Raw genomic sequence first — 15,422 nt, forward strand, 5'->3', positions numbered from 1 at the left:
TCGTGTCCACTTTGGATTCGTAGTGGCTTATTTTGTCTCAACATCTGTATTTATAATGGCTCATCCACTAAAAACAATTCTGAAATATTTAAAAGCTTCAATTTCAATTTCTTATCTTTATAGTAAATCCATTAAAGACTCAGAAAGCTGTCTTTTATTTTTTGAGTTGATATAAAATTATTGTTTAACTCTTACTCTTCACAGAAACTCAGTAAAATGTTTGCTGGTTAAACTGGGAAACATCACAGAAGAGTTTGCTGCAAATGTCATCACACATTTTTATCCACTAATAACAAAAATTCTTCATTAAAAATTGAGGTTATTGCATCCCATCAGTACATTAAATTTATACTAAATAATTACTGAAAAAACAAAAGTGTAATAAACTGCAGCAAAAACTGTTTTTATTGAACTAAAAAAAACTGACTCCAGAGCTTCCCAGGCTCTAATATATCAGGTCCATCAGTAAACTATCTGATATGTTTCTTCAGACTTTTAGCGTCAGTTTCTGTCAGCAACATTTTATCAGGTTACAGTTTCCAGCTTCATCCAATGAAAATTCAAGGAAGGTAAATGATGACAAATGATGAAAAAATACTAATCTTAAAAAAAAAAGATGATGGAGTGGTTCAAGGTGATTTTCTTTCCTCTTGTTTTTTTTAAAGATAAATATCATGTTCAGCACTGACATGCTTCATATTCCTTAGTCCACTGAAATAAAATTGATTCTCTGTGCTTTATTTACCCGTTGCCATGGTGAATTTTGGTATCAGAGCTCCACTGATGATGGTTTTCGTTCTTTACTCACGCACAAGCTTAACTTAAGGTGAACATACTCAGAGTTGATTAAACTAAATCTGATTAGCTGTTCTGGAACCAAAAACTCAGAGTTGCTGATCACACAGTTACTCAGCTCAGAGTTTGTTTTTAAACGCAGAGTTCGATGAACCTGCTTCCTGGAATAGAGCCCTGGGTTGTTAGCTAAAAGCCTTGAATAAACAGTCTTTGTAAATAGTAAATTGTAAATAATTATACAGATATGCACACAGTGAGCAGTTCAGCAGGAGTGAGAAGCTCTTTCCGTTGAAATCCTTTTTCTCTTGTTTATTGCTCAGGAGTACAGGTTAAAGAATTGTCTACTGTTTGCCTTTTATTTTTGGTTAGGGAAGATTAGGAACCATAAGAAACTTCTGTTTGTCGTTTTGGCAATGCTTACCTCTGAAGTGAATAAACTGCTGCTCGGCATCTTGAATTGTTATGTGCTGTAGGCTTTTTCTTGGGAGTGGTAGAGTCGTATCTCATGTTAGCTACATGTTAGATGTCTAGTTTATCTCTAGGATGGGGACCTAACAAGCTTCAACCAAATGTGGCGCTGTGCATTATAGACAAGCATCTCTACTTTTAGTCTCATCTGTCCAGCTGTTCTGCCATGTTGCAGGATGCTTTCTGCTTGAAATAAGTCACGCTTGTTCAATCTTTTTCTAATTGTACTGTGATGAACATTAATATTTAACATGCCAACTGATGCCTGTATAGTCTGAGACATAGCAAATTAAATCAAAATCCAATAAAAAAAAAATCTTATGCGGTATTTTTATGGGTTATATTTTGTTCTTCATCTTAGTGCCTGGTGGAAACTCTCACTACAACATTAATTTGGTAGTGGGAGTGATTTCTTGCTTACATTTTCATTTAAGGTAGTATATTCTTAATGAAATCCTACATGACTATTGTTCCCATCATCCCTTCCCTATTACTCGCATTCAGTTCTGAAAACCACCAGCCTCAGGCAAGCAGCGTATTTAAGTACAGCATGTCTGCAGAATCAGTTCCATTTTGCAGCGCAGTGCAGTGAATCCCATATAATTGATTTTTGTATTAGGCTGCCTGTATGCTAAAGAAAACAAAAACATTACAAGCTCATCATATTTGGCATGCATGTTGTTTCATTTTCAGTTTGCTTCCAGATGCTTAGTTTTGAAAGTAGTCATCAGCAAAGCAAATGCATTATGTCACAACAGCAAATATTGCATAGTAGACAGTCAGCAGTGAAGTGTAACATATCAGAGACTTTCACTGCTCATCAAGACATTATTACAAATTATACAAAATTCTGAGACAAATGGAAAAGAACAATATTTGGGAATCTATTAGAAGTCAACAGAGAAAGAGGCTTCAGCATACTCCTTTCATGCACTGCATTTGTGTGATGATCCTTATACAGATCTGCTCAGCAAGACATTAGGCAATGGTAAACAACATACTTGTACATTGAATTAATCACACTATTGCCAACTCTTTGCAGAAACTGTTACTGAGATCAAGCAAAAAACAATATATACTACCACATAGCTATGTAGCTCGCAGGATATACTCACTTGAGAAGTCAATGGCAAAGCCAGACTTGGTGATGTAAAAATCAGTCTCAAACTGAATGGTGACGATGTTGAGAGTCGAGTGGATTCCTTCAGGCAGCAGTGAGCCACTAACTTCCTTCAGAGACATTTCATTCTCAGGAGGCCCATCCCAAACCTTCAGGATGTCATGGGACGCCTCCGTGTCAAATGCAAGAAACTGGAGGCTGAAAGAGGTGAACACAAAAGATTGCTGGCATAGTTTGGTTTTAGTTCACTGCAAGTCTCTATCGCTGACCATGTGCAAACTCTCTATTAGTTTACATATGGTTAGCAAGAATGAGTTAACATTAAATAAATTCTTGTATTCTCTTTTTGTACTGACGTAAATGAAGTTTGCATTCATCGTACACTCCAAATACAATGAAAACCCCTCAAGATGGGGCACCAAATAGGTGTTGAACTTAGCAAGATTCAATTAATTTTAAATAGAACTCTATCTAGAAACAATGTCCCTTTGCTTTTGGGCATTTTAGCTGAGATTTGCTATCATCAATCAACTTCTTGTAAAGTCAGAATTACAGTACGAGACCACAGACTTATCTGCAATCTCATCAAGAGATGGCCCGAAGCAGCTCATCTGACAGAGAATGTGTGGCTGACTTTATGAAATCATATCATGTTTACTTCGACCTCTAAGCCCAAATTGGTTTTATTTCACAGTAATAGTGGGAGCTCTCAGCCCAAAAAAAAGAAGAAAAAAAAAAGCTTCCATGTCCCAGTAATATTCCTCTGGGTGCTGTCACAGTGTCTACAAAGTCCCTCACACAATCATTGTTAATGGAGCTGCTGCAGGCCGTTTGTCTTGATGACATCTAACTTGAGAGGCGAATTCTTCATGTTCAAAATCTTAACTGCACATTACAACATCTCACGCAAACATTTTACGGATGTTTTCATCTTTAAGTCCTTTGAAGTCAGGGCAAGTTATCTGACCTCCATTAATTTATGATGCATTTAAATCATCTCCCCGCAGTTTAGTTCTAGGCAATTTCCTTGTATATATTTAAACTGCTGTTAAAATCCTTCTAATGTTAACACACATATAGTCCACTGGATTCACTGTTTAGTTCATTTTAAATCATTTATTTTCTCTTTCACCATCCATTTCATGAATAATTTGCATATTTAGACAAATTCCTGCACATCTTAATTAACGACACCTCGAAAATGATTAATACAAAAGTTATTAATCATGTAGCGCAATATAAAGAAAATACACAAATTTCCATTTATCCTAAATATGCAGTATATGCGTGTATATGTAGACATTGGAGTTACCTGACGATGTTGCCAGAATTGACCTCGATTGTCCAGGTACATCTCAGGTTGTTGTCATAGGGGAAGGGATAGCCAGGAGAGAGGATACGCCCAGTAGACTCACCCTTAAAACTGCCACCACACTCCGCTGCATGCGCACACACACAAACACACACAGAAATATTGAAGCACAAATATAAAACTTGCACAATACAAAATCAAGATTCCTCCACAGACAAAAAAATGTGCATAAGTTAAACACACACAAACACACACACACACACCAACTAACAAACAAAACAGATACCAGCTCACTGCAGCTCTGAGGGTACAATGTGCAAAAATGTAAGCTTAGCCACAGCGAACAATCCTAACAGGTAATGAGACTGCAGCTTCCTGTCTGAGCAGAGAAACTCAGAGATACAAAACATGTTTGCCTCCTAACGATGCCATTCATTAATGTGGTTAAAAAGACTATAGAGGCCAGGCTATACACTGCAGGAATGACACTGCTACAAATGTTAATAACTGAAAGGATATCTTATCATCCAATCTACTTTGTCTCTTCCCTGGTTATTGTCTTGCTATCTATATTACATAATAAATGCCACTTAATTAATAGGAAAATTGCATTAGATCACTACATTGGTGGGCTATAATCAGTATCATTATGCCGGGCAGATGTAAAAGACCTTGATGGCAGCGAGGATGTGGCTGTGGAGAAATGAATAGAAATACCATTTCACCTCAGCTCACAAATACAAAGCTCACTATTAATATTGATCACTCAGTGACACAGCACTGTTAACCAGTTAATCAGTACATCTATTTATTTAGTCATTGCGGTTGTATTAGACATATCACAATGGCATAAAGAAGAAACGCTCCAGCAGTGGAAAGCATTGGCATTAAAAGTGCAATTCTGCACACGTCCGGAATTTGTAAATCATCTTTTACCCTAATCCATCACCGCTAGACATCAAGGAACAGACACTGCTTCACAACACCTTCCAGACTCGAGCAGCGTGCAGGTAATAGCTTTATCATTTCTCTATCTTTCCGTCTCAGCATGTTCTGAATATGAAAGTACAGCCAGGACTGTGTTTTATGTCCAAGTCTCAATATGACACAAAAAGATACGCTAATTATTCCTTTACTTGTAGAAAAACGCAGATTAATTGCTGGGGGATTAAAACATTCGAATCAAACATTCGACGAAAGGGGTACGGCAACACAGCGAAAGCTCAAGAGCAATCCAGAGTCCTCGACTATAGTGTTGGTAATCATTCCATACAGCCAGTTCTGCATCCAAAACACACACAGATCAATTATTCACAAGAAAACATCAAAGCCATTTAAATTCTCTTACCAAATGACAAGCGGTATATTTTCTTTCAGCAAAGTTCAATTAAGAACAAATCATGTTGGGATAAATCCTTTGGATTAACACCTAGCTGAGCAGTGGCTGTTCTGAATAATAATAAAAGCTACAAACAGTGGGGTCTCCATCCTCTGGACTATGACACAGAGAATGGAGACCCCACTGTTTGTAGCTTTTATTATCATTATCTTATTATCTATAACTAGACAGACAGAACAGGAAAAAATTCAGCACTTAGGCAAAAAGGATTACCTATACATGAAGGAAGAGGGTTGTCCCACGCTCTTCTTTCACCAGTCATGCACTTTAGCATGCCAAAGCCGTGCAGAGTGTAACCTTGGTCACAGCCAAACGTGATGGCACCTCCAGCAAAGTGACCCTGGTCACTGATTTTGAAGCCAAACTGTGGCACACCTGGATCGTCACAGTGGGACAGCTCAAAACCTGGACAAGAAAGAAGAAGAATGGCATAGGGTGATGATAAGAACCAACACATTAATGTAACACAGTACTATGTAACAAAGCCTACTGTCATTCGATGAACCAGTACTCATTTATCTATACTCTAAAGAGGTATGGATTTAGCTTTGAGTATCGATTTCCCGTTGGGCACAGATGAGGGTTTATAGTCCCATTATATTACCAGCAATAAAAGATTTCCTTTGGACAGAGACCATAATTAGGCATTCGTAATTAAATGTTCAATTGAGTGTGGACATTTGCTATGACTGAGAAACAGCCCATCCACTTGGAACACTTGGGGAGAGGAAATTAAACAAGCCACAAACAAGAAAATGCGATAAATCTTTAGCTCAGCATGCTTGAATATGGCCTTCATATGTTGTTCCTCTCTTTTAGGTACTAAAGTGTTCCGCTATGCAGCAAGAGTGGTCGCACATAAACCCAGCAGTGCTGATTTATGGTCTCGTCTCACAGCGAGGTCCGTGCCCATGCCAGATGTTATGGTAGTATTACAAGTGTCATGCCCAGTATAAATCTCCAGCAGTTACTGCTCACATTTAGGAAATTACCTCAGCACTTTTGGAAGGAGTCATGAAAACATGATAAGATTTCATGTTCTGACAAGATTTAAACTGACCATATCCCACCTTCCCCTTGCCCCCTTGCTGCTCATACATCACTCAGTTCTCCTTACATTAAAAAAAAAAAAAGCCCTTTTCATTTTGGCTCAAATGATTGCACTTGAGAGATACAGCTTACTTTGTGCCATTTACCTTGTGTGCATCCATGGATAAGAAAAAATATCACAAATGAAATCCAATTATGTGATACTTAATTATGGGGTATTCTGTAACTCAAAAGGAAGCCTGTAATTAAGCCATTTCTTCGCAACTAATTTAGATACAGATGGCAATTTATTTTGCTGTTGCAAATGAGCACACATTCCTGATTAATGTACATTTTCTTTTCATTTTTGCAGATCTGTCAGGCTCCGAATCCTCAAAACCTTCACAACTAATGCCAAACTGAATCTTACAGCAAAACCGTTAAAACGTTTCTCTTACATCTATTACCAGTTGTACCTTGCACATTTGGAGCCATTATCATAGAGTGAAAGCTGAAGACATAGGAACTGTGAGTTATCAAAAAAAACCTTTTCATCATTATTATTATTTTCAAACCATTCAAAAGTTCAGAAATGTTCAAAAGTGAAAAACAGAACTTCATCCTAACTACTCTCTTGAATTCTACCTTAGAAAGCTTACTGGTAGACCAAAAGATTTCAGAGATCTCAATGAGCACACAATTGCAGGTGAAAGACAAAAACACTTTAAATTGGATGGCAAAATGCAGTGTCGCCAAAACATTCTCTCTTCACAGTAATAAATTAGAAATGGTTAGCAACAACACACAGTCAGCAAGCCAATTAGGGGGGAGAGAAAACCCCATCTATTATTGCCCCCCTTACAGCAATGACCGAAACTTTTAATGCGCACATGCACTTGTGGATTTGTACACGCACACCCTACGTGGTGCATGCAAATACAAACTGGCAACACACACAAAGCGCACACAGCAGCACAGTGACTTCAAACAGTCCTAACAATAATTCACCTGCTTTAACAAGGTACAGTTAGGCAAGCAAGGACGCTAATTGCAGAAGTGGAGAGCAAAATAAAAGAGAGAAAAAGGACTCACATGGAGAGAGACAGAGGTTGAGAAAGGACAGAAAGAAAAAAGCCAATTTTCCTGCTGGAGTGGAGCAGAAACACCATGCTGTGTTTAATGGATACCCTGACAGTGAAAGACACAGCGAAGCAGGGTGAGGGTCAATTAAAATTTTCTTTCAAATTCTGCTACTTCAAATGCCTAGCTCCCGAAGTGAGGCTAAATTCACTCATTTGGAAAAGCTTTAGGGCCCTCCTCCCCCAGGGAAATGAAATGTGACTTACTGTGGTATATGAGCCGGAAACCTGCAGCCGTCTTCTCGTGGTCAGAGTAGAACTCAAGCCACAGATAGTTGGAAGTGCTGGTAAGGGACAGACCTTGCATCAGCGTGCTCGTGTATGTGCCAAGCAGTGGCGCTGCCCCATCTTTACCGTCATACAGCTAATCGGAGACAGAAATGAACATGAGGGAGTGTTTTGTTGCTTTGATTAAGAATTAAAAATTAATACTGAAGTAAGACAGCAACAATTAAAAAGGAAGCTATTAGTGTCATATATCCGGTTTTATATGACATCTCTATTGCCAAGCCAATGTCCTAAATAAAATGAGATAATGAAGAAAGGAGCATCCATAATTCTCTCCATTGATCTGAGAGTAGATCTGTAGAGCTTAGCTAACAAGGCTAGTGACAGATGGTCTGGAAGAATAACTTGTCTTTTTAATTAATACCATTAAAAAGTAGAAATGTTTTAGCAAATATTCACCAAATATTAAAAGCTCTTTATTAATTGACTCCTTATTTTCAGCCCAAGGCAGGCAGTTGACTGTTTCCACTGCTTTTCAAGGCTCTTAGAAACATGAGTTTGAAATTGAATATTTCTTTAATGTTGTGTTTATTTACTTGTTTATTATTTTATAAAAGAATGATTTTAAGTAGAAGCATGCTTCCCTGACTGATATCTGTGAAACAATAAAAAATGAAAAACAAAAGGCTCTGTGTTCTTTCCTTTGAAACGCTACCGAAGGACTCTGTTTTGTTTTTCCATTTCTTAAAGGTAATCTACCTCTCTGAAAATGTTTTTCCACTTTTGAGATATTCCCGAAATGACTGAGTACAAGAGACTATACAGCTGCATTACTAGAAGGATACAGATACTAGTCCACAGTGCTGTGGACCAATAACAAAACATCTGCATCTAAAAAATATATATAAACAAATAGTGCACTCCAGCTGTGAGGTGGGAACAACACAGCCATTTTCATTACATGTGTGGTGCTTACCAAATCTGTTAAAAACGCCCATGAGCAAATGCTGCTGATGCTGTCACGTGACCTTCAGACGTCTAAGACAAAACAATTCTGTATTTTGCCTATTTTTTTCCCATGCAACCCTTTTTTTATTTTTGCAAATAATAAAAAGGATCAAGACCTTGCTTGCATACTTGAACATCAATTTTAAAAAATGACACAAAACTGAAGTTGCTTATCTACTTTGTGTCAGCAAAGATGAGCGACTGCTTTGCTTACCTTGAGAACATCACCTTGAGCAAGCTCAAAGGTGCTGGCAGTGATGTTGATGCCTTTTCCTGTTTGGACCTGAATGCTGTACACGCACTCGTGGCTGTTGTCATAGTTCATTGGATAGTTGGGGGACAAAAGAACTCCCTCATTGTTGGAGACTGTTGAACCGCACTCAGCTGCAAACAAAAAAAACCCAACAACAACATGCAGACAACAGACACAATCAGCTACACAGCAATGTGACCTGCTTAAACATATTAGGAATACATTCACAAAAATTAATAGACATTATAAAACCGGTTCATTAGCTTTTTCCTAACAAGATAAAAGTATATTTCACACATTCTACTTAAATGAGAAAGTGTCCATCCCTTTTTATTACCTCACCTTGTGAAAATCATTTTTAACTGAGACAGACATATTATGAAACATAGATTAGACTATTAAAAAATTAATATTTAATGTAACAACATTCACTGGCCTTGCTGCCTGGGCTAAATAGCAGAAAATTACTTAACCACAATTAACTTGTACAGAAAAAAAGTCCAGACTTTCAAAGACAGGGACATTAGAACATGGCATTTATCTTGCAACAAATGCACTGACACTTTTAGTCTGTAAGTCTGAAACAAGACCAGGTCAATGTCAAAAACATGCTAGGTACACTATCACAATGACTAAGTCCCTACAGTAACCTTTTGAAATGTGAATGTAACTGACCTGCCTTTAAGCCTTCATGAGTGAAAAGGAGATCTCCCTAGATAGTTTAACCCAGCAGCTCACGTCAGTTAATCACAGGTCTATCCTTTTAACTGTAGTCTACTTACATAAATCCAATTCTGCTGGGTTCTTAAATGTCAAATAAGAAAGTTTCTGTGTTGAATACATGTTAAAAGCTGATACTGGCTAGTGGCATAAACACATACATAAACAAGAACGGAAACAGAATAAAAGCAGTTGACCACGTACCCACACACCTTGGCAGAGGGGCACTCCACATGCGCCGCCCACCTCCCAGGCACACAATCTCCCTCGCCCCCTGTAGACGATAGCCCGTATTGCAGTAGAACGACAAAGAGTCGCCAATGCCAAACTTGGAGCCCGTGTGCCAGCCGTACCGAGGCGTTCCAGGGTCCTCGCAAGGTTCAAGATCGTACTCTGCAAATGAGACAACAAAAAATTCCTCTATCTGTGTCTTCTTTTGAAAATAACTCCCAGTCTTCTTGCTTGCTTCCATCAAAAAAGACCACGTGTTCAGGCAAAGCAACACTGTAGTTTGTGGGGATTACCTATCTTGCTCAAGGAATCTTCATCAGGCTGGGAAGCCAAACGTTTGATTCCAGGTTGTCGGGATAAAGAATGAGCTCTCTAAAAACTAGGCCACTCTCGGTGAAATATTTTTACACATGGGGCTGCTGGTGGCCTTATAATTTGAGAAAATGCAGCCCAGGAGTAAGAGGAATAAGGTCTTACTCCCATCAGCATTTCTCTCACGGTCTGTATCTGGCAGTATGCAGAACTATACGCAGCCTATTGATTTCAGCACCGCAAAACATTAAAGCAGCAATCAAGTGTAGGATGTAGAATGATGGCCTTGGCAGACGTTCATTAAAGGTCATAAAAGGTTAAAAAACGAATTCTAATAAGGAAATATATAGATGCTAATTACAGAGCACGAAAGAAGACACACACATATTCACAAACTACGTTTCATGAATATTCATGGATTCATAAGATATGTTTCACTTCAGTGAGCAGCAGGCAAACATTTAACCCGGATGCTCATGAAACAAGGCTTTTCTACCTTGCTATTCTCTCTCTGTGTCACTCTCCTCTCTCACTCTCTTTCCGACCTCCTCTATGAGCCCTGCACACTCAGCATCACCATCTGTCTCGTCTCCTTTCTTTCTCTCTATCTAGCTCTTGAAACCGTGTATCTACGGCTGTTTAATTTTCCATTTCTTACCATCGATATGGGGGGCCCATTATTTCTGTACACACCTCCTTCTCCTTCTGCCGTCTTCAGTCCTCGGGAGACTGGCCCACATGCAATGCTTTGATGATCATTCTCCTCACGATCAGACACCCTCTACCTGCATGAACCTGTTGTCTCTTAATTATCCTTCTCTGACTGACGCAGGCCTGAGGCACGGTCTATCTTAAGCCTGCTGACCGACAAATCACTCCTTATGTTACTTTATGCACGCTTTAGAGAGGCTTAGTGCTTTTGATCTCATCAATGAAAGAACTGTCTCTTTCCACGTGCCCGTGAATGCTTTTCACTTTTGCTTTCTACCCCTCGTTTTAATTACCCTAAGTCCTCTTTTCTGCCTCCTCCACACAACCCTCCATCCTCTGCTAAAACCTACCCTACCACGACTCCCACCTCCATGCCTTCTACAGACATAGCCCACATATGGACTCATACCTGAGAAGGAAATGTTGAATCCCTGCAGCGATATGGAGAAGTCAGAAATGAAGCGTAGCTGCGCCTTGAAGTTGCCATACAGGCCAGCATTAATTGGTGCAGGCCTCTCAGAGCCAGTCAGGCGAGCGAGTGGCTGAGCGAAGCTGCCGTTTTCTGTTATCAGAAGGTAGTCATGGTGATCCTCCAGGTGGAAGGAGTGAAAAGTGAATTGGACACCTTGGAGGAGAAAATAGGAAAGTCCAGTGTTAGAGGTTTCCAGGAATATATAAAGAATAACTGAAAGGAACGTGTCATTCATAAATTCATGGTAACATGCATATTTCATGTTCATACTGACTGACAGTACTGTGTAAAAGTCTTGAGCCACCCCCATTTCTTTAGAGTTTGCTAGGAAAATGGGAAATGGGCTTAATGATTTATTGAAACGTGCAAAAAAAAAATAAAATTGGAAAGATAAAAACAGAGCTTGAGTGTTTTCAACAAAGCCTGAACTCTATTAATCAATATCGCCCAATAACAGTTCTGTGGGCTTCTGGAAGGCCATTCAGAGCTCTTCTTTGGATGCTGGCTGTGTTTTGTTCCATTCAATGTCAGGTGGATCAAAATCTGATGCTCTTTTTCTGTTTTCATAATTCATCAGTTCTGTCAAGATCCCCAAGACCATTGTCTGAAATGCAGCCCCATACAATGACCAAGCCTTCGTCGTGTTTTACAAATAGCTGAAGAAACTCACTGTTGACACTCACTGATGATTTGACCAAAACATTACAAATTTAAATGCATTATTTCATAAGACCTCTTGCTAGTCCAGTTTTTGTGTAATTTGGCATACCTGTGTAGTAAACAGTAGAGTGATCATTTAAAGCTCTAGATGCATCTATCAGATCCTGCCAGGTCTTTGATGGATTTTTTCCCCCTTTTCTTAATGACATGAATTTCAGATATGGTATCTGTATCATGAGTCAGCCAATTTCTGAAGAAAAAAACCTTCAGAAAAGGAGAACTGTTGCTCATTGGAGCACTGACTGATTGGAAGCAAAATGTAAAGAAACTAGTGATCGTTCAAGACTCCTGCACAGTGCTATATAAGGTTAAGAATTAATGTTGTTGTTTAAATTTAAGGAAATGGGCTAAATTTGAATGCAGTCCCCTCAAAGTGAACCTGGTAAAACAAAGACTTGTCGAAGACCCAACCTTGTCTCTTCTAGCTTGCCAGTGAAAGATTTTCACAAGAAAAGAGCATAACTGATGATTGACAGTCGATGAAGCAAACAGAATCTATAAATTGTTTTCAGGTTAGTGAAGATGATGTTTTCCATCAATAAAATGCAACTGAAATTTTAAGCAAGTAAACAAGGCCTATGTAAACAGTATATTTCTATTTTATCACACTGTAACTCAGACCCAATAACAACATCTTCATTCTATCCATGATGGCCACTTGGCTGCTTTTCAGCACCATCAGTGATGGCATTTCAATGCCATCTGTTGAATCTGTTGGAATATGACTCTATAATGTCCTCCACAATGCTTGGCTCACTTAATAAAGAAAGCCCCAAATGGCTCTAGAATAAATAACAAAATGAAATGATTGATTGTCCTCTGTAAAACGCCAATTATATTACAGAGCATAAAGGCAAATGACCAATTAATCAAGAGCCAATCTTGTGAGGAGACTTTCTAATATTGTAATACAGCCAGTACATGTGGTGGTTAATAAAAAGTGGCTAGTTGCATAGCTACTATCTCTAAAGTGGAATTTCTTACTGACTGCCCAAAGGTAAAAGCATACAATACAGTGATTAAAGAGCAGAGAAAATAATCCCAGGAGTATTACATACATACATTTTGTGTATGTTGTGGTGAATTTGGAGGATGGGGTGAACAAGTCATCCAACCTCAATAGCCAAAACAGGTGAGCTGACGGGTGACTGGTTGGGTCACATATGGCCTATATATATGTATATATATATATATATATATATATACATACACACACACACACACACACACATATACATATATATATATATATATACACACACATATATATGTGTGTATATATATGTATGAATCATAGTCTCTGTGGAAGCAAAATTGATTCATTTTTTCTTAATGTTATCTTTTACTTTTAGAGCTCACTTCTGTTTGGGTTCAAATATACTGCTCTACAATGTTAACTACATGATTCACCGTTTTCAGTTTTACCAAAATGATGACACTTATGTGTAATTTAAAGGCATTTATTCACACAAATGCTACAGGTCACTCAAGTATAACTACAGTATGCTGTAATAAGAGTTTGCACTAACACCCTGTGGGGTCATGTACTCTACTATATTGGCTATGCTTTCGCTTTGGTTATTTGTAACTCAAATCCTGAGGTTATATGCACGTCCATCTGTGCGCCTCCAGAAAGAATTGGGATGACACATTATTCCATAGACTCACACAGAAGCACAAAATTCAGTCTAACTGCCCAAGCTTTGGAGACTCTGATCTCTTTAAAACATATAAAATCGACTGAATTAATCACATGATCAAGATGAGAGTTTTCAGTTTCACGTTTTCTTTCTATTTGTTTACATGAGATGTAATATTTATTGTCTGAGGTATTTTGTTTTTGTTTGTTTGATTTTTTTTAATAACTTATTGTGAGATATTAGAACTGGTGTCAAGTGGAGCCATAATCAGTCAGTTAGTTGGAGGTATTTATTATTTCTCGATGTTATTAGTTTGGACTTGTGGGTGCAGTTAAGTATGATGAATCCAGTTATTGCAGAGAGTTAAAAAACCCATGTAAGAAATTAAAAAGATAATGCTGATAAAAAAAATTAATGCTATAAACATCACAAAGAAATAACAGAGAAAAATAGAGTTATCCAGGGAAGGATTACATGATGTCAGTGGGTAAAGCCCTAAATTACTGGATTCAGTCTCCTTATATGAGTTACACACAGAGATAAACCTATAAACTTGCCATCCAGGGCTTACTAGATTGAAATACATGGACTGTAGTTGCATCAACATTATATGGCAAAGAGAGAAATGACATGAACAGTTAAACACTGATTTAAATGAAATAATATGATTTTATGGTGTTAAACTCCAAGAACAGCGAGATAGGTAATTCAAAAGAAAATAAAGGTACGACAACAGGACTGACTTTCAAAAGGCCATTTGGGAACGGATAATAGGAAACACTATGGCCAAATGTGATGATACAGCTAGAGCAATGTGATAAGTTCAGTGTGCTTTTCAAATAATAATGAATGGCACACTGATAATTGACAGTGAGTGCTGTGATAACAGAATTAAAGCAATAAAACAAAGAGCAACTGGTGAATAAAACTGAGATACAAGATTTGCCTCAGCAGGTGTTCTGCTTAAAAGTTGAAGCTGTTCGTAAAAAAAGTATCAGAAGAATGTAAGATCCTGTTCTTCACACTAAGGAAACAGTGCACACGGCACATACTTTTTTCGAACTAGAGGCTGTGCCCACTGTCAGATCAGCAAGCATCAGCAATGGTAGCTATCACAGTAAATAGTTTATTTATAAAGTATGTTACTGCCTAGTAACAGAGAGAAGATCACAAAAAACAACATCACACTCAGGAATGTACATCCCTGCATTCCCAGACATTCAATCACAAAGTTCAAAGTATACTGGACAAATAGTTTCTAAAATATGAAAATACAAGTCTCTATCGCGCGCACGCACACACACACACACACACACACACACACACACACACACACACACACACACACACACACATGCGGGTTTGCTATCCTCGTGGGGACATCCCATTGACATAATGCTTTCCCTAGCCGCTTACCCTAACCCTAACCATCAAAAATGAATGCCTAACCCTGACCCTTACCCTAAACCTAACCATAACCTAATTGTAACCCTGACACTAAAACCACATTTTGAGTGTGAAAATTGCTTTCAACCCCGTGGGGAGGTCCCCACGGTGCAGAAAGTCCCCACCAGTATAGTAAATGTCAGGTTGCGGTCCCCACCAGGATAGTAGAAACCCGTACACACACACACACACACACACACACACACACATACACACTTCTTGAATAAAAGTGCTGCTATACAGGAAGGAATAAAATGAGCCAAACAATTTAATATAGACTCACAAAGAACAGTGAATGAACGCTACATTGTGTAAGATTTCTACTTATATTCTGGGTTACCACATACTCTGCATATCCAATCCAGTAGATATTTTATTAGTTGACCTTCCTGATTCAACCCCACCAAAGGATTTGTGTC

At 38.4% G+C, this 15,422-nt stretch overlaps 1 protein-coding gene across 11 annotated transcripts in view; it reads right to left on the reverse strand.

The window, feature by feature from the left end:
- LOC100705316 (CUB and sushi domain-containing protein 3) overlaps nucleotides 1-15,422 on the reverse strand; it is a 240,882-nt gene that overhangs the window by 114,527 nt on the left and 110,933 nt on the right. For all 11 annotated transcript variants that reach the window (XR_003222198.1, XM_025911532.1, XM_025911534.1 and 8 more), the window contains 7 exons: nucleotides 11,135-11,350; nucleotides 9,676-9,864; nucleotides 8,713-8,882; nucleotides 7,470-7,626; nucleotides 5,308-5,499; nucleotides 3,696-3,822; nucleotides 2,379-2,581 (listed from right to left, as the gene is read on the reverse strand). Coding sequence is in view for 10 of the 11 variants with exons in the window: in XM_025911532.1 (XP_025767317.1) it covers nucleotides 2,379-2,581; nucleotides 3,696-3,822; nucleotides 5,308-5,499; nucleotides 7,470-7,626; nucleotides 8,713-8,882; nucleotides 9,676-9,864; nucleotides 11,135-11,350 (1,254 nt within the window). In the remaining variant the exon portion in view is untranslated. The remainder of the gene's footprint in view (nucleotides 1-2,378; nucleotides 2,582-3,695; nucleotides 3,823-5,307; nucleotides 5,500-7,469; nucleotides 7,627-8,712; nucleotides 8,883-9,675; nucleotides 9,865-11,134; nucleotides 11,351-15,422) is intronic.

The sequence above is a fragment of the Oreochromis niloticus genome, linkage group LG11 (assembly GCF_001858045.2).
Source record: "Oreochromis niloticus isolate F11D_XX linkage group LG11, O_niloticus_UMD_NMBU, whole genome shotgun sequence".
Taxonomy (NCBI): Eukaryota; Metazoa; Chordata; class Actinopteri; order Cichliformes; family Cichlidae; genus Oreochromis; species Oreochromis niloticus.